This window comes from Artemia franciscana, chromosome 10, assembly GCF_032884065.1.
Source record: "Artemia franciscana chromosome 10, ASM3288406v1, whole genome shotgun sequence".
In the NCBI taxonomy this organism is placed as follows: Eukaryota; Metazoa; Arthropoda; class Branchiopoda; order Anostraca; family Artemiidae; genus Artemia; species Artemia franciscana.
The window spans coordinates 10,931,106-10,957,959 of record NC_088872.1 but is presented as its reverse complement, the minus strand read 5'-3'; the positions used below and the strand labels follow the sequence as shown (position 1 = coordinate 10,957,959).

The window sequence follows — 26,854 nt, the reverse complement described above, 5'->3', positions numbered from 1 at the left end:
AGAACCGATTAAAGATAAAAAAGAACAGCAAGGGTCAGATACAGTTGCATTGAAGTCAACCTTTACAATCAAAACATTTTGAGGGGAAATCCAAGGCAGAGTAGATATCACAGCTAAGTAGAACTTGAATTTCTAGTCAGTTGAAGAGACATTCGTTATTTTTGTAGCAAACAATATTCGTTATTATTCTGCTATTATGGTTGAACCGCAGTCAGTCCGAACTTTTTGCGAAGTTCAAAGATTTGCAGTGCCTCTTGTAATAACCTGGTCCTCTTTGAATACATCTTGCAACAGATTGCAACAATAGTGACCTATAGTGCATTGTTTTTATATGCACGCTAGTACTTGCCCAGTATGCGAGTGTACAATTCTGTTCACTGGATTTCATCAGGTTACTTTTGGATTAGTATCTGAATTTTTTACTTTCTGGCTGTCCAACTTTGGCTAGCATTATTTTACCAGTTAGGCTTTCTGTTGCAGGCAGAAGTTCGCAGCAACAAATCTGTGGTCAATATTCTCTATCCCAGCTTAATGATATTTTCTGCGATTTACAACTAAGTGCTGGCATCTTTGGTTGACCAAAACTTAGTCTATCTTCTTCTGCGTTTGCACGTAACTGCTATACCATGTTGGCAATCAAGAGGTAACTGGACCGATTATAAATTCAAAAGAACAACAAGGGTCATATACAGTTACATTGAAGTTGTCCGTTGCCATCAAAACATTGTGAGGGGAATTCCGAAGCAGAGCAGATATAACAGCTGTGTTGAATTTTTCTTTCTTGAGGACACATTCGGTGTTTCACAACAAACAATATTCGTCATCTTTGTGTTATTATGGTTGAACCGGACAGGCACTGGTTTATCCGATATTGGGTTATCAGATATGAGGCGTTTTCTCACCCTCTTGTTTAGAAGCAGGCCTATGCCACTGCTTCTGCTGGAAGTTTACCCTGACCAAATCATCCTGTAGCCTGCATCGGTGATTTCTGCCTTAGTCAGCAAGGTTCAGAAGATGTCTGGAGACGTGTCAAACTTGCAAGAATTTAAAACCCGTAGGATCTAACGCTTGAATAGCATATTTTTATGTTGTGATTGTTAACAGGAGGAGTGTCACAAGACTAGCCACCCTAGGTCTGGGTTCTAATTGACAAGGGAAGCCCTGGGCACTGGAAGACCCTGGGTGTGCTTCATTCATACTCACAAGGTCTGAGAAATCTAATTTGAAGCGATGACCAGCCTCGTTTTCAGGTATAGCTTTCTTGTATTGTATTCTTATACACTTTGTGTTCTATAATCTGCACTCGTAAATGTTGCATGCAAAGTTTAGTTAAATTAAATATTATTTTATGAACAAATAGCTTCAATACCGATGTGAAGAAAAAACTTGGAGACAAAAAGGAAAACGTCTACATGGTCGGCGTCGCAACAGCCCCCCCCCGCCCTCATCTCTCATATTTTGGATCACCTTAAATTTGATACTAAAAGCAAAACATTTAAAAATCAAACAAACTACGGTTCTTTTCAAATAGTAAATAACGTAAATATATTGCCTTTTAGTGAATTGATCTTCCCATTTAAGCATTCTCTGAAAGTTCCAACTTAATACCCAAGTCAAATCTTGAGATAGACCCTTTTTATTATTTGAATGCACGTAGTGTCTTTTGATTTCGTCTAAATTTGCCCTCAATATTCTCAAACTCTCACAGCCATAGACTTAACCTTAATAGTGCTAGTATCAAAGTAGTTTTGGTGAAGATAGGAGAAATAGTAGTAGTATTTGTGTTGTATTAACAGTAGAACAGTAGCAGCAGTGTTAGCAACATTAGAAGCATGTACATATTTTCATTTGATCAGTTGAACATCCCCCTCATGATGTCCCGGAAGTATCATCTTATTACAGTAGGTCGTTCCAAAAATATTACTGATGTGCCCTTTCGACCCCTTTTTAACGCCCTTTTCATCTTAATACTCTAAGCCTTATGAGTTGTTGCAATTGAAGAAGTAGTTGGAGCAGTTTAGCATCAGCAGTAGTAAAAGCAGCAGTGGTAGTAGTTTTAGTAGTAGGATACATATATTACCTTTTTGTCAATTGATCTTCCCCTTTAAGCATTCTCTGAAAGTTCCAGCTTAATACATCGATTCTTGAGACACACCTTTTCGATAATCTGTATGCACATAGTGTGTTTTGATTTAGTTCAAATTTCCCCTCAATATTCTGTCAAATTTTCACTTTCATATGCGCAGCCTTAATTGTACTAGTTTTATAGTACTAGTGGTATTAGTAGGAACTGTATTAGCAGTAATAGTGTTGCATTAGTAGTAGCAGCGCTAACAGTAGAAGCAGCAGTCATAATAGCAGTAGTAGTAGGTACATGTTGTCTCTTGGTCACTTGAACTTCCCAGTCATGATGCCCCATATGTTTCATCTTGATACAGTGAGACGTTCCGAAAATCTTGCTAAAACGTCTGTATCAGCAATCTGTATGCAAAGAGTTAGTTTTCACCTAGTTCCATTTCCTCCCCAGCATTTCCGCAGATGTTCAACATCCTCAGCCTTGGTAGTACTCGCTACAGATGCAGTAGTAGTGGTAGCAGTAATATTAGTAGTGGTAGCAGTGGTGGTATTTGTAATAGTAGTAGCAGTAGCGAGTAAATATTGCCTTTTTGGTCAATTGATCATCTCGCCTATCATTTCCTGGCAGTTCCAAATTAATATACTCAGTCATGCCTGAGTTACACCCTTTTCACAGCCCAGATACACATAACGTGCTTTGATTTAGTTCAACACTCCCCTCTACATTCCTTGAAAGGCTCATCTGAATGCCCTTCGCCTTTTTGGAAAGTAAAGGTCAAAAACACATACCTTTCTTAATCGCATATACTATATGTAAACAATAAACGAATTGCCTTGCTTACATCCCTTGCCCTAAGGGCTGTGGGGGGAGGGGGTTGACATCACCAAAGGCACAATTACTAGACCCTTCAACAATGCTGAAGAAAATTGATATCTCAAAATTTTGATCGGATAATAATAATAATAATAATACATTGTGCCAACATCGTTCTTTACTTATGAAGGCTGAACTACGATATATAATGTTAACTTTCACTATTGCTGTTATTCTAACAGCTTGAAAGATGTGAGAAGTAAAATAAGACAGTTTGGCTTCTGAAGGAAAATTTATAACTAGGTATTTCTTATGCACGTGGGATGATTTACCTGAAAAAAGTACATCCTTTGGGTACTGGTTTGTCTCTGAGACGATAATACATTCTTTTCCTTGTTTTGTAAGTGCAGCTGCCAACCGATTTGCAAAGTAGGTCTTCCCACTGCAAGGGATTCCAGATATTACAACCAATGGCATTCCAAAATTAGGAGCTGAAAATAAAATCTACCATGAGCAGAGAAATTAGAAATTCTACAACTTAAACAACAAATAATTCTATTTAGGTGAAGGGCTAATGTTCAGATTTGTCAGTGAATAGACTAATAGAAATATTCTTTTAGAAATATTTCTTCTTTTATAAATACTTCTTTTAGAAATATTAACGAATTTCGCAAGCAATGCACTCACAATACCCTTAGAATTTGGGTATAAATAATTCTATTTAGGTGAAGGGCTAATGTTCAGATTTGTCAGTGAATAGACTAATAGAAATATTCTTTTAGAAATATTTCTTCTTTTATAAATATTAACGAATTTCGCAAGCAATGGACTCACAATACCCTTAGAATTTGCATAAGATTGCCTGAAAGTACATAATAAAACGAAAAAATGGCTCTTTGTAGCCTTGTGATTGAAATAGCAAGCCATAATTTTATTTTTACTTTCCTAAGATGGCTCTGATTAGAATCTAAAATTTTAATTTTTTAGATGAGAGGACGAGTTTTTTTGTTTTTTTTTTTTTTAGCAAACCACAGAGCTTTCATAGTACAAAAAAGTAGAGTTTCTTGAAAGACATTTTCAAAAACTAGCACAACTGCTACAGATATACCATGAATGAAGGGAAATATCTGTACGATTGGCCAGTACAACCTCCATGGAATTTGGAGAAATCTTGGATTTAAGTGCAACTTGATGATATTTATCTAATGGGAGGTAGCTATAGATTAGCTGTGACTGGAATTTTTTTATATCTAGCTTAGAGACTAGAAAACATCTGTTACTTTTATCAATTCTGCAAGCTCTTAACCTGTGCCAAACCCCTATAATTTTAATATATGCTTTTAAAGCAATTGATTCTTAAAGCAATACCTTTCCCTAGACCTTAGATCCTCCAGAGCCAGGGGTGGCGCAGAGGCGTCTATGAATCCTCGCCCCAGTATATACAGTTATATGAAAATGTACAGTATAAGTATATAAAGTATAATAAGCATAAAAATAGACAAAAATAAAGGATATTTGCTTGTCTTTGAGCTGGATATATAATAAAAGAATCCAGTCACAGCTAATCCATGGCTACCTTCTTATAAGTATAAGAAGCAAGTAAATTTGCTGAGAAAATGTAGTTTTTAGAGGGGTTATACCGTTTTGTTTGTGGTTCTTCAGATCTACACTGTTCAGACTTTTAAAAGGCTTCCAAGGATCATTTAATAAAGAACAAAAAAGAATAACATTTTTGTTCTCTCTGAGGAGTTGATGTCCCCTGTGTTCTGTTCGTGGTGTGGTTGTCTTCTCTGCACTTGACTCCAGGCCTCAGGTATGTTCTCTAATTTGTTTTCTTCTTTTTTTTTGCTAGTTGTTGCTTATACTGTATCCACCTTATATATATATTGTAGTTGTTGCTTGTATTTTTTTTTATCCCCCTTGTAACCCTGGCCATGGAGCCTTTCGAGGGGAATTAGGTGTGTTGTAATAAGTGTACTGTATTTCAATTTTGAACTGTATTTTGTATTGTCTTGCATTTAATAATGAACTTCTCCCTCTCTCTCTCTCCCTCTCAGAACTAGCTTTAAAATGATGAAGCATATTTTTTTTTATTAGCTTTTAGATCTGAAATTCGAAAACAAAAGATGATTGATAATCAACTTTAGAACCGAAAACATGTCTAATTCTAATTTGATTACGTAGCATGGTTGTCCAAGGTCGTGTAATTGTCATCAATACTATCAAGTCAAGAAAATAAGTATTCTTCAGATCACAATCATAATGAAATCAAGAGATCAAGGTTGAGATTGAATAGAGAAAGAATTAAAAAATTTTTAATACTGCTCCATCACTAGTTAAAATGCCTAGAAATTCATGAAATAGATGCCATTATAAATCCTAAATCTATAAGGAAAGGAAAGGAGCAGCCTATACAATAAAGTTGTCTGGTGGAATAGATATTCTATTGTAAAGAACAATAAATATTTGATTGAGAAGGATAAAGAATGTTAATTTTTCTGTGTTTAAGAAAAATCATCTCATGCCATACACGAATTTTAATTTTAATAGTTGCTACATTATTAGAGAATACAGAAATCCTAGTGACAAAAGGGGCAAAGGGGGTGTTTTGGTTGGTATTAAGACATTCATAGTATGTTCTAACAGATAACTACAATAAAAAAAAAAAAAAAATCAAGCTGTTGTATGAAGTTTGGTAATTCACCCAACGTCAACGAAGCTCTGTGCTTAATTCCTGCAAACTACAATCAGCTGTACCTTTCATGATTCCTGGTAATTCCTAATATCCATACCAATACTTTGTTCAGTTCAGTTCCTTTTATTATTACAACAAAAATATTTACAAGAGCATTAGATGGATGAAGTTTGGTAATTCTTCCGATAATTAGATGGATGAAGTTTGGTAATTCACCCAACATCAACTAAGTTCTGTGCTTAATTCCTGCAAACTGCAATCAGCTGTACCTTTCACGATTCGTGTAAATTTCTAATGTCCATGCCAATACTTTGTTCAGTTCCTTTTATTATTACAACAAAAGTATTTACAAGAGCATTAGATGGATGAAGTTTGGTAATTCTTCCGATAATTAGATGGATGAAGTTTGGTAATTCACCCAACATCAACTAAGTTCTGTGCTTAATTCCTACAAACTGCAATCAGCTGTACCTTTATGGATTCCTGTAAATTTCTAATGTCCATGCCAATACTTTGTTCAGTTCAATACAGTTCCTTTTATTATTACAACAAAAATATTTACAAGATCATTAGATGGATGAAGTTTGGTAATTCTTCCGATAATTAGATGGATGAAGTTTGGTAATTCACCCAACATCAACTAAGTTCTGTGCTTAATTCCTGCAAACTGCAATCAGCTGTACCTTTCACGATCCCTGTAAATTTCTAATGTCCATGCCAATACTTTGTTCAGTTCCTTTTATTATTACAACAAAAGTATTTACAAGAGCATTAGATGGATGAAGTTTGGTAATTCTTCCGATAATTAGATGGATGAAGTTTGGTAATTCACCCAACATCAACTAAGTTCTGTGCTTAATTCCTGCAAACTGCAATCAGCTGTATCTTTCACGATTCGTGTAAATTTCTAATGTCCATGCCAATACTTTGTTCAGTTCCTTTTATTATTACAACAAAAGTATTTACAAGAGCATTAGATGGATGAAGTTTGGTAATTCTTCCGATAATTAGATGGATGAAGTTTTGTGATTCACCCAACATCAACTAAGTTCTGTGCTTAATTCCTACAAACTGCAATCAGCTATACCTTTATGGATTCCTGTAAATTTCTAATGTCCATGCCAATACTTTGTTCAGTTCAGTACAGTTCCTTTTATTATTACAACAAAAATATTTACAAGAGCATTAGATGGATGAAGTTTGGTAATTCTTCCGATAAGTAGATGGATGAAGTTTGGTAATTCACCCAACATCAACTAAGTTCTGTGCTTAATTCCTGCAAACTGCAATCAGCTGTACCTTTCACGATCCCTGTAAATTTCTAATGTCCATGCCAATACTTTGTTCAGTTCCTTTTATTATTACAACAAAAGTATTTACAAGAGCATTAGATGGATGAAGTTTGGTAATTCTTCCGATAATTAGATGGATGAAGTTTGGTAATTCACCCAACATCAACTAAGTTCTGTGCTTAATTCCTGCAAACTGCAATCAGCTGTACCTTTCATGATTCCTGTAAATTTCTAATGTCCATGCCAATACTTTGTTCAGTTCAGTACAGTTCCTTTTATTATTACAACAAAAATATTTACAAGAGCATTAGATGGATGAAGTTTGGTAATTCTTCCGATAATTAGATGGATGAAGTTTGGTAATTCACCCAACATCAACTAAGTTCTGTGCTTAATTCCTGCAAACTGCAATCAGCTGTACCTTTCATGATTCCTGTAAATTTCTAATGTCCATGCCAATGCTTTGTTCAGTTCAGTACAGTTCCTTTTATTATTACAACAAAAATATTTACAAGAGCATTAGATGGATGAAGTTTGGTAATTCTTCCGATAATTAGATGGATGAAGTTTGGTAATTCACCCAACATCAACGAAGTTCTGTGCTTAATTCCTGCAAACTGCAATCAGCTGAACCTTTCACGATTCCTGTAAATTTCTAATGTCCATGCCAATACTTTGTTCAGTTCAGTTCAGTTCCTTTTATTATTACAACAAAAGTATTTACAAGAGCATTAGATTGACGAAGTTTGATAATTCTTCCGATAATTACATGGATGAAATTTGGTAATTCACCCAACATCAACGAAGCTCTGTGCTTAATTCCTGAAAACTGCAATTAGCTGTACCTTTCATGATTCCTGGTAATTCCCTAATGTCCAGGCCAATACTTTGTGTAGCTGCAGTATAGTCAATATAATGTGCTTCCATTGGCGAACAATTTAAACTTAATGAATGAACAGCCGACTATATTTAAAAACTTTTTCAAGTTCAAGTTACACAGCATTAACAATGAATGAACTTACAAGTTTTCAAATCTTTTCAGTTAATCTTGATGGAAAAAAATGGAATCAGATGCAACCTCATTTACTCAAAAAATTTTATTCATAAAAAAAAAATTTATAAAACCTTATTATAAAACCTTAGAAATTGAAACAACAAGTACGCTTGCTCGTCTGTGCAACAAGTTATCTTTGTATCTTATGTCCGAGATAATTTTTTCCTTCAGATGGGCCTACCCATGGGTGCTGTTTTGTCTCCTTTTTTGGCAAATTTTTACTTGGATTTAATAGGACAATCAGTTATGAATAGTTTCCCCTTGAAAACTCTTCTGGTTTCGCTTCGTTGATGATGTTCTTGCTTTTTGGGAATATAGTCGGGACTCTCTAAAAGACTTTTTGGCACATTGAACTCTTTGATTCGAATCTTCAATTCACAATAGAACTGGAAGATTCAGGAAAGCTCCCTTTCTTGGATGTTTTAATTATAAAAATACTCCAAGCCTTGAATTTTCTATATATAGAAAGCAAACCCATAGTGACCGGTATGTATATTTCTCGTCAAATCACCCCCCTTCAGTGAAAAGGGGATAGTAAAAAAAATTCATAAACGATCGAAATTGCAAGAAGCTGCAAACAAAAAACACACCGATTCCTTAGAAGTGTGGACACACTTGGTGATGAGCAATTAAATCTAGCATTCCAAGACGCCAAGACTACTAATGAAGTAATATACATTAGATCTTAGATGAAACTAAGGTCTAGAGAAAACTGAGGCCATGGCATTATCATTTATTATTCAGCAGAAACTTTAACGTGTCCTTTATCACTTAGTCCTTTGTATACAAAATAGTTCAAACCTGGTTTGCTCTTTACTAGGTAAAATAATTTTTACTAAGGTTTGTAGATGAAACTAAGGTTACTTCATTATCGTTCTTTTCATCAACAGAAACTTTAACGTGTTCTTCATCATTTAGTCCTTTGCATACAAACTAGTTTAAACCTGGTTTGTTCTTTACTAGGAAAAATATTTTTTACTAAGGTTTCTAGATGAAACAAAGGTTACTTCATTATCGGTCTTTTCATCAGCAGAAATTTTAACGTGTCCTTCATCATTTAGTTCTTAGCAGAGAAATTAGTTTAAACCTTGTTTGTTCTTTACTAGGTAAAATACTTTTTACTAAGGTTTGTAGATGAGACTAAGGTTACTTCATTATCGTTCTTTTCATCAACAGAAACTTCAAAGTGTTCTTAATCATTTAGTCCTTTGCATACAAACGAGTTTAAACCTGGTTTGTTCTTTAGTAGGAAAAATATTTTTTACTAAGGTTTCTAGATGAAACAAAGGTTACTTCATTACTGGTCTTTTCATCAGCACAAATTTTAACGTGTCCTTCATCATATAGTTCTTAGCAGAGAAATTAGTTTATACCTTGTTTGCTCTTTACTAGGTAAAATAAAATGCTTTTTACTAAGGTTTGTAGATGAGACTAAGGTTACTTCATTATCGTTCTTTTCATCAACAGAAACTTCAAAGTGTTCTTAATCATTTAGTCCTTTGCATACAAACGAGTTTAAACCTGGTTTGTTCTTTATTAGGAAAAATATTTTTTACTAAGGTTTCTAGATGAAACAAAGGTTACTTCATTATCGGTCTTTTCATCAGCAGAAATTTTAACGCGTCCTTCATCATTTAGTTCTTAGCAGAGCAATTAGTTTAAACCTTGTTTGTTCTTTACTAAGTACTTAAAGTAAAGTAAGTACGGTAAAGTACTTTTTACTAAGGTTTGTAGAAGAAACTAAGGTTACTTCATTATCTTTCTTTTCATCAACGGAAACTTTAACGTGTTCTTCATCATTTAGTCCTTTACATACAAACTAGTTTAAACCTGGTTTGTTCTTCACTAGGAAAAATATTTTTTACTAAGGTTTCTAGATGAAACAAAGGTTACTTCATTATTGGTCTTTTCATCAGCAGAAATTTTAACGTGTCCTTCATCATTTAGTTCTTAGCAGAGAAATTAGTTTAAACCTTGTTTGTTCTTTACTAGGTAAAATACTTTTTACTAGGGTTTGTAGATGAAACTAAGGTTACTTCATTATCGTTCTTTTCATCAGCAGAAACTTTAACGTGTCCTTCATCATTTAGTTCTTTGCAGAGAAATTAGTCTAAACCTGGTTTTTTCTTTACTAGGTAAAATACTTTTAACTAAGGTTTGTAGATGAAACTAATGTTACTTCATTATTGTTCTTTTCATCAGCAGAAACTTTAACGTGCTCTTCATCATTTAGTTCTTTGCAGATAAATTAGTCTAAACCTGGTTTGTTCTTTACTAGGTAAAATACTTTTTACTAAGTTTTATAGATGAAACTAAGGTTGTTTCATTATCGTTCTTTTCATAAGCAGAAACTTTTAGTGCTTTGCACACAAAATAGCTTAAACCTGGTTTGCTCTTTACTAGGTAAAATACTTTTTACTAAGGTTACTTCATCATCGTTCTTTTCTAGAATGAAAAAAACAACCTAGTAAGATATGATCACATCCCATAGTAAAAAATAAAATAGCCCACGACCCCTGAAACTAGAAGCAGATGAAAAAAGACGTACAGTATTAGAGCCACCTTGTTCAATAACCCAATATGGGAAAATAACTTTCCCTTGGCTATAATAACAAGGAAAATTCATTGGCTTGAAAACAAGAAAAGTAGCTTGAACTACGATATTCTGTATTAACGGTATCTCTTTTTTCTTCTCCTCAGCGAGTGAGACACTGGAAAATCATTGAGAGCTGTTTAATGGTTTATTTTAAAGGAAATGGATGTATTTATAAAACTTTTATAATTAAATAAAAATTGTTAATATGGAGTCACTTTTTTACGAAAAACTGCATTTTCTACAGCTTTGTAGAAGTAAAGGTTATTAACATCTTCTTGCATACGAAAATTATATTATAAAGAGCGAAATATAGCCCTTAGTACCTGAAGAATTAGAATTGCAACGAACCCTAAATCATGGTTGCAACAAAATCGTAGATCCTTGTATATTATATCTATATAAAAACTATGTAGTCCATAGTAACTGAAGTATTATAAGGAATCATTATATAGATGATGATGCAACACACACTTATCTTTAGATAAGACTGCATAACACAAACCACATTAATTTATTTTATTTATTTTCCTTAAGAAATTTTATAATAAAGAACGAACTCTAGCCTATACTGACTGGATTACATAAAGGTTATATTGAAAGACGATTATTGGAAGAACAAACTATTCTGGACTTAGTTGGCTGCCTGACTGTTTACGCAGTTCCAGTGCCAAGTTAGCAGCAGAAAAAAGAAAAACCAAAATATATCAATGAAATGATACTTGTTCATTATTCAGTACACCCTCAAGAAATAAAGTTGCACTTTTTACTATGGCTACTGTAGAATGGTCAATGGTTCAAAGGCCATTAGTATTCTCCTTAATCTTTGTGATTCTGTAGTAAACATAAGCATGTTACTGTTACAGTATGTAATATTACCGTTGAAAAGTATTTAAGACATGAAAAAAAGTTGACAATTTTTTAGGCTCAGTTCAGAATCGCTACAGTTATTATGTAAACTGCAAAAATATTAATGGCGTCACAGCAATAAATTGATGTTTTAATTCAAACTAGTAAAATACCTGACAATTTTGAAATTAGTATTTTTTTTTTTTAAAAGATACTCGATACGTAAATGAGACCTACATGTTTAAATATATCTGGCTACATAATGCCTTAGGAAGACCCGAAAAACGAAAATTTGTATTTATTACAAATGATGACTTTTTGGAATCAATCACCTGAACTATCAAACGTGAAAAGACCGAAAGAACAGTCCGCTAACAAAAATCCCAAATGAATCGGTTTGCCTTTTTTAAAGATGTCACTTGCTCTCTGGAGAGTTTCATAAAAGTATTAAAAACTTAAACTCGTGTTTTGCTCTAGCTTCATCCAACGTAAGCGATGATCGAACCATAAAAAGTCGTAATATATTTAGCTTTAAAGCAGTTGGACAAGTTTATCAGAAAATCAATTTAGCGGCAAATCAATCACAAACTATTGAAGGTGAAATTGAGCCATCTTCTAATGGCCAAATGTACTTTTTAGACCCCAAGGAAGCTGTTGAGGAACGGCTCACACATCGTCTAAATTACGGGATCTCTCGTCATCTAATGATTCACTTGGAAGAATTACTACGAGCCAAAAACGACTATGCCAAAAGTTGCGCAAAAATGCGTGAACTGGAGGATGATGCAAATCACCTTACTGCTTCACTGAGATAACAGCCTCGGAGCATGCAGCTAATTCCTACTGTGCCAGATGGTGTCGGTTATAGACGGTTCAACCCTCTTGCATGTAATAAAGTATGCCCTGTGCCTACTCTTAATGCTGACCATATTTTTCCATCAAATGAAATCGCTGTAAAACAACAGGACAAAAATCTTGTCATTTTAAAGGTACCGACTATCGTGTGGAGCCCTAGTTCGGGATAATTACAGGATATGTTACTTCAAACACCTTATGTAAGTCGTATACCTATGTCGAAATACTTTAGTCGGAGTAACCTTTTGCAATTAAAAAAAGTTTTTAAAATAGAATAAATTTTGACAAAAAACGTCATTTTCGTGTACAAGCTTGATGACTGACGTTATAATCGGATAGGTTATAAGCATATATGACGTAATGAGTGGATGCAATATCTATACACGCTTATATATCGATAAGATTGATAACAATATAAGAAATACATAATTACACGAATCAATTTTTTACGAAAAACTGCCTATTTCTATAGCACTATAGTAGAGTGTTATTTTTAACATTATATAAAGCACGTAGATATAGGTATGGAAAATGCAGTAATTCTTTTAGAATTTTCAACAAAAAAATTGATTTGTGAATCGTTTAGCTTGTTTTCATTAGTAGGATTTATTTACCAGTAAGGAGCAGCAATATCGAGATTAATCCAGCTAGCAAACTCGGACCAAAATTCTAAATTCATCATGAGGGGGTCATTACAGGTTACGTGATTATTGGGTCTTTTTCGCTTCTTAAAGTTAGCATTAGGTGGGGTTTCCCGTCTCCTTTGCATAACCTTCCTTATTGTATAATTTTTCCCTTGATTATTATCCCAGAATTCCATTCCTTCACATTTGAACTGAATGCAAAAATCCAATTTATCTACTGGGACATTCTTACAAATATCAAAACTGAAACAGAACGTGTCAAGGAAGTGAGGATTATCTGTAAAAGTTGGAACTGGCACATATGTTGCTTGACAGTCCCTGTATGACTTCCAATTATCGAATGTTAGACGGATATTCACCTCCTTGTGGAAGGATATATTTTTCACTTTTAGAGTCCCAGTGACCTTCGATGCAGCGTCGTTCACAAGCACACTTTCTAAACAGACATTTTGTGATTCCAGTCTTTTTTTGAAGCCAAAATAGTCGGCGGCAGGTTGGACAAACTCAAGCTCCCAAACATCGGATGATGCCTGAAGTGAAAATCCATGTGTGACCTGTGCTAAAAAGGCAGAGTTCCATTTTGGGGGACAACCAGATGACTCTGTCATTATCCTGATCTGTGCGAGTGGCTTACCCTTATCATCGGCGAACATAACTTGTTTCTTCAATTTTGAACGGTTTAGCATCCCAGCGCCCTTTAGCAAAGTCATTGAGAATACCATGGAAAAATTTACAGTTTCAGTTAAAATATAGATATCTATATTTTAATATAGATGCCAAAATCAAGTCTTAGGCGGCAAGCCCAAAAACCAACTAACTGTATAAAATTTACATTACAAGAAACATGATTTTCAAACGAGGTTTCTAGCAATAAATTTGGTCCAAATAACTTTTGCAATTTGAGAAAAATCAATCTAAATATAAAAATGACCTATATTGATGTCCAAGTCAACCCCAATTGTGAGAGATTGTCATTCATATCACTTTATTTTTGTTGTAGAAAATAAAAATATTAATGCCATATTACTGAAAACTAATTTGTCTAAAAAAAAATCCGGATGAGTGTGAGCCATAGATACTAATATCTTACTTGCATTTCTTTCAGTAAGATCTCCCTTTAAGACAAGGAAACAGATTTAAATGGCTTAAAATAAAACTGCCTGCGAATAGAACAGAAAAAGATAATTTTAAATCAGGATCGTATCCAAGGTTTTCCCGAGCCTTTTAGGGGGGAGAGGTAGCACAAATTTGAATTCTGTCTAAGAATAAGATCTCAGGGATATTAAAACTCATTGGTTTCCTCGATAAGGCCTTGATTTATGCTAAATTCTCTAAGTTATTTTCACCCCCCCCCCCCAAAAAAAAATCACAAATACAATCACAATTTACCTAGTCTTTCAGGTAGATCTGTTGTTGGAAAATCTATTTTGTGTGTGTCTGGAGCACACCTTTTTTTTAAGTTTAGTGCTTCACACCCAAAAATTATTCGAAGCCACTTAAGTTTTCATTCTGTGTGCTTATTTTAGAAATGAAAAATAGTGACATAAAATTAATTTTGCTTTTCTTTTCAACAACCATGAAAACAATAGCTATACTGCTATAATTGTAGCGAGCTTTTTCAATATTTGATTTGAATCTACTGTTTTTGTATCTAAGCTTATTTGTTGATGTGTTTATATCTTGACATTGTGACTTGCACATTATTTGCTATGATAGTTGTATTATTATATATTTATTTTGAAAAAAATGCAAATTTTCTAGTAGCTGCCCTTTTTTGTGAGGTTTTCATCGCCTACTATAATGAGCTTTAAACATTATATATAACGACTTCTGGGAAACTCCTTGACTGGAGGCATTTTCCCACAAGATACACTGACCTAGCCGTTTGGATGTATTTACAAGAAAACAGAATGATAATTCTGCAAACGAATGGTAATTCTGCAAGAATGCGGTAATTTTCAGAGAGTTTCTGTCGGTGCTGTAACTGGGTCCAAGACTTGCTTAAGAGCTTGAACCAGGAATTCACTGCATAAAGGCACCAGTGATCTTATCGGCCCAATGGATACCAAGGATGAGTTGAAGGCATATACTCTCAAATCCCTGCATTTGCTTTTTCGCCCAAGATTCACATTCGTACGTTAGTACAGAGAGTAAGTTGCTGTTGAAAGGTCAGAGCTTGAACTCCAGGGATTATGCTACATTCTTCAACACATTTCTTACTTTATTGATGGCGCTACCTGTACATACAATGGCTGTGGTGATTTCCCACTCAAGGCTCCCGTCCTATTGGATTTGTCTACCAAGGTACTTCAACTCTTTTACCTCTTCTAGTAAATGTGATCCAAGTTTGATATGAGAGGCAGGTAAAGTATTGCTGTTATTGCGCATGACTTTTGCTTTCTGTACAGTGATTGACAGACCAGCTTGTTTCGCCGTGTTGGAGAGCACAGTGATATTCATCTGAAACTCCTCTCTTAAGAGGAGAAGCAGATGAATTTAAAACTAGTATTTATAGGAGCTGCGGATGAATCTCAAACTAGCGGTCCCTAAAGTATACTTGAGTCTTTGAATTCTTAGAAGAGCCATTACCAGCTAATAATGTGCAATCGTGATTCCAGCGTTAGCTGCAATCTAGTAAAAGAAAAACACGTCCCATTGCAACAAAAATTAGCACGAAACCCCACTAAAAATAGTATAAAATCAAAACACAAAGTATACCATTGGAACCGCCTTGGCAAAAACCCCCATAATGGAAACTTACAGTCTCTTGGCTTGAACATAAAGGAATGTCCATTGGCATGAAAGTTAAGGAACGTGGCTGCAAACACAAAATTATGCATCAGAGGCATCTTTACCATCATTTTTTCTCCTCTGCTGCTAGTTGGGTACTGGAATATTATAGATGACTTTCTAATGGCTCATGTTAAAGGAAATTACTCCACCTAGTGCTTTAAAAAATATTTACAATAGAATCTATTTTTTTAACAAAAAAAAACCTTTTTTGTATACAAGATGATGAATGACATCCCAAACATAGGTTATATACTATAAATGACACAAAATGTAGCCTATGTTACGGTTATATTGACGTCAGTACCCTCAGTGTGCAATGAAACCAGGCCATAATTAAATGGAAAAAAAGAAAAAATAAATAGAAAGAAGCAAGGGAAAATTTAGACCATTTTTTATGCATATAACTGCTACTATAAGAAATTAGTTGTTCTGTTTTTCTACGAAGGAAGCATCAAAAAGGGTATACAGATGAATTTATAAGCTTAACTTTTGCTATCACTACCAATGTTACTGCCTAAATAAAGAACTAAATGGGCTGTATGGATTTCTTTTGATTTTCTATGTTTCAACTTTTCGTGTTTTTCACATTTTACCTAGGAAAGAGCAAACCAAATTTAAACTAATTCGCATACAAAAAAAATATAACACAAAAAAATATATATACAAAAAAAAATACACACAAAAAATTTTCGTATCTTAGCTGTGATTACAGAACAAACAAGGTCTAATATATGTTAATTCATTAGTACCTGTGGCATCTTCCGTCGCTAAGTTTGCTTGCTCTTCACAAAGTATGTCCATATTCTTAAGAACTCGTATGTTTTTTGTTTGCAGCTTCTTCTAGTTTTAATCTCTCATGATTTGTTTTTAATGAATAATAATTTTTGAGTGCTTGAGGTTGCATCTGATTCCAATTTTTTCACCAAGATTAAATGAAAAAGAATGACGAATTGGTAAATTCATTCAATGTTGATACTGTGTAACTTGAACTTCAAAAGCTTTTAAAGATAGCTAGCTGCTCATCAAGTTTAAATAGAAGCATAGTTTATGGAGAATACCGGGGCTACACAAAAAATGGGATTGCACATTTAGGAATCACCGAGAATCATAAAGGGCACAACTGAGGGTTGTTTGCAGGAATTAAGCACAGAGCTTCATCGAAGTTGTATGAATTACCACTGGGGTTGCATATATTACAGTGTGCGGACACCCGAAACTTTATTCTGAAAAGCGGCCGTGCCTTTCGGAATGACGGAGTGTCTATGACCCCGGACTACACATTGGAGGAAAGGAATGCGCGAAGCCACTTAAAAATAGTCATGAACCAAGCAATTGAAGAGGGAAAACCCGTCAGATTACGGGGGACAAAACTTTTTGTCGATGGAACTCTCTTGGTTTATGATGAAGAGAGTAAAAAAGTGAAAGAGGTCACCCGAAATAATACAACAACGCCTAGGTCCCCCCGTGGTCGAAGTGACTCTAAGAGCTCAATGGATAGTGCCTCCTCAGCCCAGACAGTAGTAAACGCGGCGATCACCGCCAAAATTCACCAGGAACTGAACAGTCAGACTAGTGCTACAGAAGTAAGTGCTGGACAATCTGGGTTGAACCCGAGGCCTAAGCCCGCCAGGAAAGCGGATCAGATGATCAGCCCAGAAGAACGCAGTAGGCTGAATAATCGTTCACAAAGACCACAGAGAGAGCCAATTTGGAAAGCGCACGAAAACAGAGGAGGTCCGAGATACGACACCCCCAATGTCCGAAGAGGCAGAAGCACAGCAGACTACTACAGGATCAATTATCCGGACCCAACCGGAGACCGGTACGATGAAAATATGGAAGACTCGAACTAGCATGCCGACGGCCATGCCCAAACTATGAAAATGATCACTTGGAACGTCCAGGGGTTAAAGAACAAATATAAGCAATTATTGGAAGACGTGAGTGCATTTGACGTTGTGTGTTTAGTGGAAACTTGGCATGACCCCAACGAAACGCTACTGTTTGACAGATTTTATGTAGAAAAAGTGTCAAGAAGAGAGTCATCGAACAGAAGATATTACGGGGGTGTTATTGTCCTGCTAAAGTGTAAAAGTGTGTCAAAATACCAGAGATTAAGTAGTAAGTCAGAAAATATAATTTGGGTCAAAGTTCTTTTTTCTGATAGACGGCAGATAGTGATCGGATTAGTTTACTTACCACCACAGAACAGTTCCTACACAAATGAAGATACTTGGGACATTCTGGAAAAAGAGATCGAAGAAAAGAAATTTAAATACCATGACCATAGTTTAACGCTATTGGGAGACTTTAACGCGTACACCAGCGTGAAAAAAGAAGTAGTGGATACAGTGATTTGTGAGGAAGTGGTTCCAGCTCCTAAGGCTTACGGGATTACAAGAAGTAGCATGGATGAAGGTAGGAAGTTGAATATTTGGGGTAAAAGGCTTTTGGATCTTTGTGGGAAAATGGGCTAGTTATAGGGAATGGGAGGTTTGGGAATGATAAGGGTAAGGGGGACTTTACGTGTTTCACGGGTGCGAAAGGGAGTGTTATTGATTATGTACTGGTGGACATTTCCCTCGCGATGGATGTTAGAAATGTAGAAGTTCTCCCCTTTGTAGGTTCAGATCATTTCCCAGTTTTAATAGAAATCTTGCAAAAGTTTCCGACGAATGCTCTACAAACACAGCATAGAGGAAATTTCCAGAGAAAAGAAATTTTAAAAAGAGAAATGTCGAAATCAGAAATACACAAAATGGAAGAAAGATTACTTGATAAAAAGGTTCAAGAGGAACTGAAGGTCTTGAAAGAAGGTAAATTACCAGTCGATCAGATGATCGACGGGCTAAACGGAATTATTCATGAAATAACGCCTAAAGTGTCCCCTGAGAGCGAGCGAAAGGAATTTTTTGATGATGAATGTTTAGCAAGGAAAAAAGAATTGATTCAAATAGTAGAAAAAGTGAAGGCCCTCAAAGAGAGCCCCCTAAAAGTGACAGTAGTTCTCCAGATGAAAGCTATCCGGCGAGATTATAAACAGTTATTGAAACAGAAAAAAAGAGAAGCGGAAATAAGGGATATAAAACAATTATCGGAGAGTTTTAAAATGAATGACATGAAAGTATTTTGGAGGAAAATTCAAGACCCTGAGAAAAAAAATCTACCCAACAAAAATGCCCAAACCAGAAACATGGCCACCATATTTTGAAATAGGAAACGATACAGCACCTCTTGGAGTGCTAAATTCTATCCCGACGGAGGGAAATTGTTTCCCGCTCCAAGAGCATGACTACAGTTTGCTGGAGGAAACAAAGGAGGAGGAAATAAAAAACATTTTGAAGAATCAGAAAGGGGGCACAGCGCCGTGGCTGGATGGAATCCCTATCATGGTTTATAAGAAGTTCGCACTGTCATTCGTTCCCATAATGGTCCTCATCTTCAATGCAATTCTTAGCACATGTAAATGGTCCGAAGCATGGAAGACGTCAGTAATTTTGCCGCTTTTCAAAAAGGGAAATGCGAAGGAACACTCCAACTATAGACCCATATCCCTAATTCCAACGACGAGTAAAATATTTGAGAAAATTATTGATGTGAGACTGTCAAAATGGCTTGAAGTGTACGAAAAAATTAAAGAAGAGCAAGGAGGCTTCCGGGCCAGATACAATACAGCGGACAGAATGTTCCCTTTCTGAAAAACATGGAAGAGGAAAAAATAAATTTTACGTGGCTTTTTTAGACCTCCAAAAAGCTTTCGATAACATGGATAGGGAATTACTGATAATGGAATTAATTAAAATTGGACTACCAGGTCATTTCGCACAGCTGGTAGCTAATATGTATGGAAGTACAAAAGCAGTCGTTAGAGTGTTTGGAAAAGGAGATTCAAGGATATTTGAACAGACAAGAGGTGTTAAACAAGGAAGTGCCCTGTCACCTCGGCTATTCGGAATATTCGTAAACGACATCGTAGAATTCTTGGAGAAAAGACGGGCCCCAGCCGTTAAGCTCGGCAACAGAATGATCTCGGCTCTGCCGTTCGCCGACGACATGGCATTAGTAGCGAAAACAGCTCGTGAACTACAAATTTTAATTGACCTGATGGCAGAATACCTTGAATCGAAGAAACTACGTCTAAACCTCGGGAAGACGGAGATAATGATCTTCAATAAAGGAGGAAGAAGGAATTTAGTCGAGAACGAGAAATTTCGGTTCAAAGGACAAGAGATTAAGGTAGTGGAAAAGGCGAAATATCTGGGATTTACCCTGACACCTAACTGCAGTTGGAAGGAACATGTGAGCGAAATGTCAAAGCGAGGGAAAGCAGCAGTGGGTGCAATATTACGTAATGACCTAGTGAAAAAGTCGAAGTCACTAAAAATGTTTAAGCAAATATTTGATTCGAAAATTAAACCAGCAATCCATTACGGAGCTGAGCTATGGGGCCTGGAGGCCACGGAGAAGCTAGAATCAGTCCAGTTTAGATACTACAAAAGACTCTTCGGGCTGCACCAGACAACACATAACCAGCTAATCAAAGAAGACTTCGGCATCTTCTCACTGAAATTGCACCGGCTTTATCAAGTATTTAAGTTTTGGCTGATATTAACCCAACTTCCTGAGGACCGATTGGCTAAATAAGCTTATAATGATTTGCTTCGAATTAATAGGAAAACTACTTCGACTCAACAAATCAAGAAATCTCTTGACAAACTAGGCCTCTCTTATTTGTGGATGGAAGGAAACGGACCCGGAAACACACAATGCCTTCCAGAAATTATGCAGAGATTGAAAGACCAAGAGATACAAGAGTGGGGTTGTTTAGTACGTTCGTCGGAAACACTGAAGGAATATAGTAAAGTAAAAGAAATTTTTGGGGAAGAATATTATTTTAAGGTAAATTTACATTTTAGATATTTAAAATCATGGATCCAGTTGAGGGGAAATTGCCTTCCAGTACATAGGGGACAGAAATTTAAAAAAAAATAAGGGTAGAAATGGTAAGTGTGGGTATTGCGGAAAAGAGGATAATAATTTAGCCCATTTCCTCATGGAGTGCCAGGAGCTTGAAAGTCTTAGGGATGAAATTTGGGGGGACCATCGGTTGGTGCTGCTTTCTGATATCATGAGGTCTTCGATGCCTGGAACCATATGCAAAATAGCACGATATGTGGAAAAGGTGGGAGAGGCTCAGTCGAGCCCGAGTGAATGAAAATAAGTATTGTTTTATATTGAGTGTGTGTTCTGTGCAGTGTTGTATTATTAAATCATGTTGTGTATGGCCGTAGGGCTCAAATAAAATTTCTTTCTTTCTTTCTTTCTTATACTTGACATATTGATATGGTAAATACATTGCTACTTAACAACTTACATCCAATAACCTGATTATTTTAAAAAGTGTTCTTATTTGTTAGAACATAGTATGAGTATCTTAATACAAAACAAAAAACCCACATTGGCCCTTTTGTCACTACGAGTACTATCTTTTCTAATAATGTGTAACAACTAAAGTAAGATCCATTTATGGCATGAGATGAATTTCTTGAAACAGCAAAAATTAACATAGTTTATAGTTCTCAATAAAACATTTACTTATCTTTACAACAGATTGTATATTCCAAAATAGCTTTATTCTATAGGTTATTCCTAAACTTTCCTTGTAGATTTAGGATTTATAATGGCATCTATTTCACGATTTTCTAGGAATATTTACTAGTGACAGAGTAAATGTTAAAAAAATCTTATTCTTTCTCTAATCCCACCCCAACCTTGTTTGATTATACTATGATTCCGATCCCAAGAACACTTTTTCTTGACTTTGATGGTATCGACAACAATTCATAAAAAAACACATTCTATTGCAGAAAACACAGCTTTATTTACGCCTTCTTCTGCAATTTGGAAAATTTATCGCTTACTACTTGTTTATTTAGGGCTCTGACTTTGGTGCTAGAATTGCTGGAGAAGAGTAGGGGCTAACAGTGGGTCGTGTGATGTTGTTCTTTTTCAGTTCTATAATTTTGTTTAATAGCCAATTTTGTTTTTAAAAAACATTTTAAATTCCCATAACAGCTTGCTTCATTATTGTTTTTTTTTTGTAATATAAGTGCTAAGGCTTAGATTGTAATTTTTCAAGAAATTGAGTCTTGGATGAAAAGTGAAACACTTTTCATTTTGAGTATTCATTTATGAATTGGATTCTTTCCCGATTTTTTCTTTCAGTCGTTTATATCGCGTCCTGATATTACTTGTATTTCAATTAAGCATATTCCCTTTTTTAGTACCATTTTCGTACATATTTGTTACCCAGATGTAATCTTTTCCCTTTTTATAATTTATTATTTGTTCCTTGCACCTAAAGTCTTTGGAAATTTCCTCTGACGGTAATGCAATCCAAATTTCACCCTTATATTTATTTGGCTAAACCATTTTTGTATATTTGAACCCTTTGCATCGATTTTGGGGGGATTTTAGTTTTGCATACCATAGACCCATACTAATTTTGATTAGCTTTATTTTCAATTGAATTTAAGGCTGTGCTCTCTAATACTTTGTTAGTGGCTTCGATATATATTTATATATATATATATATATATATATATATATATATATATATATATATATAGATATATATTATATATGTAAATATATATATATATATATATATATATATATATATATATATATATATATATATATTATTCCATAATTTTATATATATTATATTATTCCATAATTCAGATATTGCCTGAATTTGTTTTTCTCTATACTGTTGCATATTGTCTATTCTCACTTTTGTTGATTTACTTCGTACACTGTTCACGCTCGTTTTTCTTTCCAACTACATCCAATAGAATTTTACTTGACCACAAAAAGTTGGACCCTATTATTGCTTCGTATGGGAGATTCTTATATATTAGAAAGTTTGTTGGGAACTCTTCGCTATCCCTATGTGGGGTCAAGTATATGGACCCTTTAACATCTAAATTATGTCTCGTTACATTTGATAAGCTCTGACATACACTGCTCTTTCGTCGTTTAACAGATATTGGCAATTTATTGAATACAGATGTATTTATTACATGTACTATTGCCCCTGAATCTATCAGGACCAAAAAAAGACACTGGCTATAATAAAATCGTTAAATATTGGCAAAGTTTTATTATTGAGGGCACTTACAAAAAGTATTACAAATGGTTCGGACCTATGGAAAATTTTGCCGTCGAAGATAGGTACTATGGGTTCTGGAGGCTAAAATTATTGTCCTGCGAGATCCAATTGCTGGGCATTGTGAAAGGGCATTGATTGTTTTTCCATTTGACTGGCTGTTTTGCCAATTGGTATTATTATTGTGACCCCGTTGGGTAAAGTTGTTGCCTTTGGCACACAAATTACTTTTCTAGGGGAACATGTTTTACTACAGTACTGTGCTGTATCGTGTTGAAGCTTTCGTTAGAACTTTGGTAATTACCCCTTGCAAGGAAGATAGTCCCCTTATTACTTCTGATACCATAGCTATCATTATTTCTCCCCTGGAAAAACAGTCACTTGTGTCGCTGTTAGTAGGGTGGTAACTGCTTTTTGAAAAGCAGTCTCCTGCAAAGTGACCTATTCGATTATATGCATAGCATCTTATAGGTTGTTCAATATTTGTTTGTCCGGGCTGGTTAGTTAAAAAATCATAGGGAAGGGTCTCTTAAAGATAATGGGTTTATGTTTCTACATTATTTATAGATGGTTGTCAATTTCTATGGCTTTTTCCATCTCCTGAACTGCTAGTTCAAGGTTGTCAATATTTTTCGCGATTAGTAGGCGGTATAGTATAGGGGTAAGTCCCTTGACTGAAAGTATTTAGCACAATTCTTTCATATAGTTACCCTCTCCAAGGCCAAAACGAGCTGTTACGGGAGGTATATAAACTGGTTGTTGAGGGGAATTCTGAAGCCGAAAGTCAATTACCGTTTCGAGCGTTTAATTCGCTTTTCCTTATTATGGATTCTCTTGGGAAGCACCAGAGGTCGTGAGAATTGGGCCTGAGATCTGATAACACAAATATGCACCAAACAAATATAAATACATTTATTAAAGTACTCATATAATAAGATCAGGCAACAACACATCAACAATTGAAACAGCTTATTTGGCAGAATTCCTAGAGGACTTGAAAGTAATCTGAATAGTCCTGGAATACTTAGCTTTTGCTAACCAAACTGAGACTCCTAGCTATGACTAACTTTAATCCCTTTTCTACTCTTAGGCTTTTATATATTGATTTGCATTGCTACTTGCCTTCTAACCAAGACTGTTGTCCCAGTGAAGCAGCAGGTTGATTTACATCATCCTACACTTCTTGCATTTTCATAAAACTTTTGGAATAGTTTTTTGTGTCTTGCAATATTTCTTGCAAGAGATCCCATAATATAAATAATGTGCAAGGTGTTCTTCACCTTGTCCATTATAACCACAGTGGTGTTCTAGCCACTGTGGTCTAAAAAGTACATTTGGCCATATGAAGGTGGTTTAAAATCACCTTTAGGGGCTTGTAATGTATGTGCTGCTACATTAATTTTGGCATAAATTTGTCCAGCTACTTTGAAGCTGAAAAAACAACAACTATTGATTGTTTGATCAGTGCTTATGTTGAACAAAGCTAAAGCAAAACATAAGTTCACGTTTCGGATTTGTTTATGGAGCTCCTTAAAGAGTAAGTGACATCCAAACCAATTCATTTGGAAATTGTGGAGATGGCAATGCAATTCCACAAAGCAAGCAGCAACCTCCAACTGAACCACCTTTGTTTGCTATTATTTCCCTGGGATAATGAAGGGCTTTAGAGCGAATACATTGAATTTTGAAGGGTCCCAGTGAATTGTAATAAACACTTGCATAGTTATGGCATCTTTGTCAAAGATTGCAACAGCCTTGTTCTTTTAGCATAGTATTTCGTTCTTATTTACTTTAATTTTGACTTGTTCTTATTCTTGTTGTTGCTTGTACTCTAATCGCAGAATTATTTGTTCTTCGCCTTCATTTTTGACATATTCTAATACTTCCTTTTGTGTGTCTGCTAATCACAGAATTCTTTGTTCCCAATTTCATTTTTGTCATGTTCTGATCTTGCTATTACTTGCAATATGGGAGGGAATGGAATTCTTCTAGAATGATACATACTCTGTCTGCCAACCATGTACCTCTGGAAATTTGGTTTCCCCTAAATAAACACTCTGATCGGGGGCCAGAATCTCTTGTGGCAGGTAGAGCCCTCCCCAGGAATCTTAGTATCTCGGTTTAACCTGGCTCTAATCAGATTCCAGGCTTAGGGTCGGTTAGGCTTGCAACCCTCCACCTAAAATAAATTGCAACAAAAAATAACAAAACAGTCTCGGATCCGGACTTCCTTTTAAGATCTCGACCATTGTGCATCAACAGATATGCTGACAATGTCAGAAAGACTGACAGATGAAGTCTCTTGGACCACAGGAGGCTTTAACTAGCCACCTAGAATGTTTTGACTGTCAATAGACCCGCATCAAAGAACATACTCTCTGTAGAACTTCATAAGAAAAAAGCAGCAATAGCTGGTCTTACAGAAACGTATCTTATCACTTCTTGCTCTGGTCTGGAGAGAGCACAAGAAGGAATGTTGTTAGCCTTGTGCTAAATCATCTTGGAAGAAAGGCATTACTCTGGCACCAACCCATATTGGACAGACTAATGAAGGCCTGCTATGGACAAAGGCATGGTAAAATGACTATTGTCATATGCTATGCTCCAACCAACAATTCTGGCAACACAATCAAGGAAGAGTTCTACTCTGCTCTGACCAGATGTCTCACCAAAGTTTCCTCCCATGATATAACTGTTATTCTTGGTGACTTCATTTAAACAGTGTGTGGTGATAAGGGTGTTTTGTGTGGCACAATTGGCCCTGTTTCTCCCAGCCCACTCAAAAACAATGGCCTTCGCCTACTTGAACTATGCTGATCCAATGACCTTGTCATTGCAAACACTTACTTTCAACACAAAACCTTCCACCAGTACACATGGTATAGTAATGATGGTTGCACAAAGAATATGATCAACTACATCATTATGTCTAAACATTGGAGATCATTGCTGAACAGCTCTAGAACTTAAAGATCAGCAGAACTCGGAAACGCAGACTACATACTTGTGTGTGCTGAAGTCCATCTCTGCCTTCAAGCACAATAATCAGAAAGAAGGCCAGTTAATACAATTGAAAAACTCCAGGAGCCAAATACTTGCCTAAAGTATAGTACTGAGCATCAAATTGCTTTGGGCTCCTTGGCGCACTTAGCAGCAGTGAAGACGCCTGGAAGTATTTTAAGTCACAGACGAGCAAAGCAGCACAATTGGTGCTTGGCAAGAGAGGTTTTCCAAAGTAATCTTGGCTAATAAATGAAACACTGGAGGTTATAGAGCAGAAGACGGAGGGCAAGACTCCCTGGGGACAAGATCATTTATTGGAGGCTTAATGGAGTGCAAAACAGTCTCATTCACTCAGACTGAACTAAGTTTGTTACAAGAAAAGCTGATGGAATGGAATTAGCAACAAAAAGGAGACATGGGTAGCCTGTTCAAGCATCTCCTATCCCTGGATGGGAAACTTGTCTCTGATGAGGGCACTTGTCTTGAGAGGTGAAAGGACCACTTCTGCTTGCTCGTAATTAATACTAGCCTGTCTGTCTTCAAATGGTAGTCCCAGTCAATCTACTTGTCAAAGGGCTGGAGCAAATATTCCTTCACATGAACCTTTCAGCCCCTCAGAAATTAGAAATGTAGTTAAAAGGCTCAAGAATAACAAAGCTGCTGGTATCTGTGGCTTAAGCTCTGACCTGCTGAAATATAATGGTCCTACAGTTTGGACAAAACATATTTTACTTTTATTTTGTATTGTTACAGTAATCATTTTACATTGAGTCTAGTCTTTGAAAACAGAATTCCCCCATATGAGTAGAACTCTAAGCTGTATTGAGGGTTTCAAAACCCTAAAAAATTCAAAAAATGCATTTACAGTCTCTAAATTTTATAGCCTATGCCTTATTTAGGACTGAGTAAAGATATGAGCTTAAAAATTTTTATTGTCGCTCATTTGAGGAATAGATCTGTTTCTCCTGGTTTCACTTTTATACCACAAATATTGTAAAAGGTCACCAAAGGTTAG

The 26,854-nt window shown here is 35.6% G+C and overlaps 3 protein-coding genes across 7 annotated transcripts in view; 1 reads left to right on the top strand and 2 right to left on the bottom strand.

Moving 5' to 3' along the window:
• LOC136031774 (protein KTI12 homolog) overlaps positions 1–26,854 on the bottom strand; it is a 48,070-nt gene that overhangs the window by 16,276 nt on the left and 4,940 nt on the right. For both annotated transcript variants that reach the window (XM_065711537.1, XM_065711538.1), the window contains exon 2: positions 3,223–3,381. In XM_065711537.1, coding sequence (XP_065567609.1) covers positions 3,223–3,367 — 145 coding nt within the window. In that variant the 5' untranslated portion in view covers positions 3,368–3,381. The remainder of the gene's footprint in view (positions 1–3,222; positions 3,382–26,854) is intronic.
• LOC136032372 (protein phosphatase 1 regulatory subunit 3C-like) lies at positions 12,839–13,582 on the bottom strand. Its single transcript, XM_065712695.1, has one exon. It carries the CDS (start codon positions 13,580–13,582, stop codon positions 12,839–12,841), a length of 744 nt encoding a protein of 247 aa, XP_065568767.1.
• The window catches only part of LOC136031775 (deoxyuridine 5'-triphosphate nucleotidohydrolase-like), an 82,646-nt gene continuing 76,242 nt past the window's right edge, over positions 20,451–26,854 (top strand). For all 4 annotated transcript variants that reach the window (XM_065711542.1, XM_065711541.1, XM_065711540.1 and 1 more), the window contains exon 1: positions 20,451–20,564. The gene's annotated coding sequence lies outside the window, so the exon portion shown is untranslated. The remainder of the gene's footprint in view (positions 20,565–26,854) is intronic.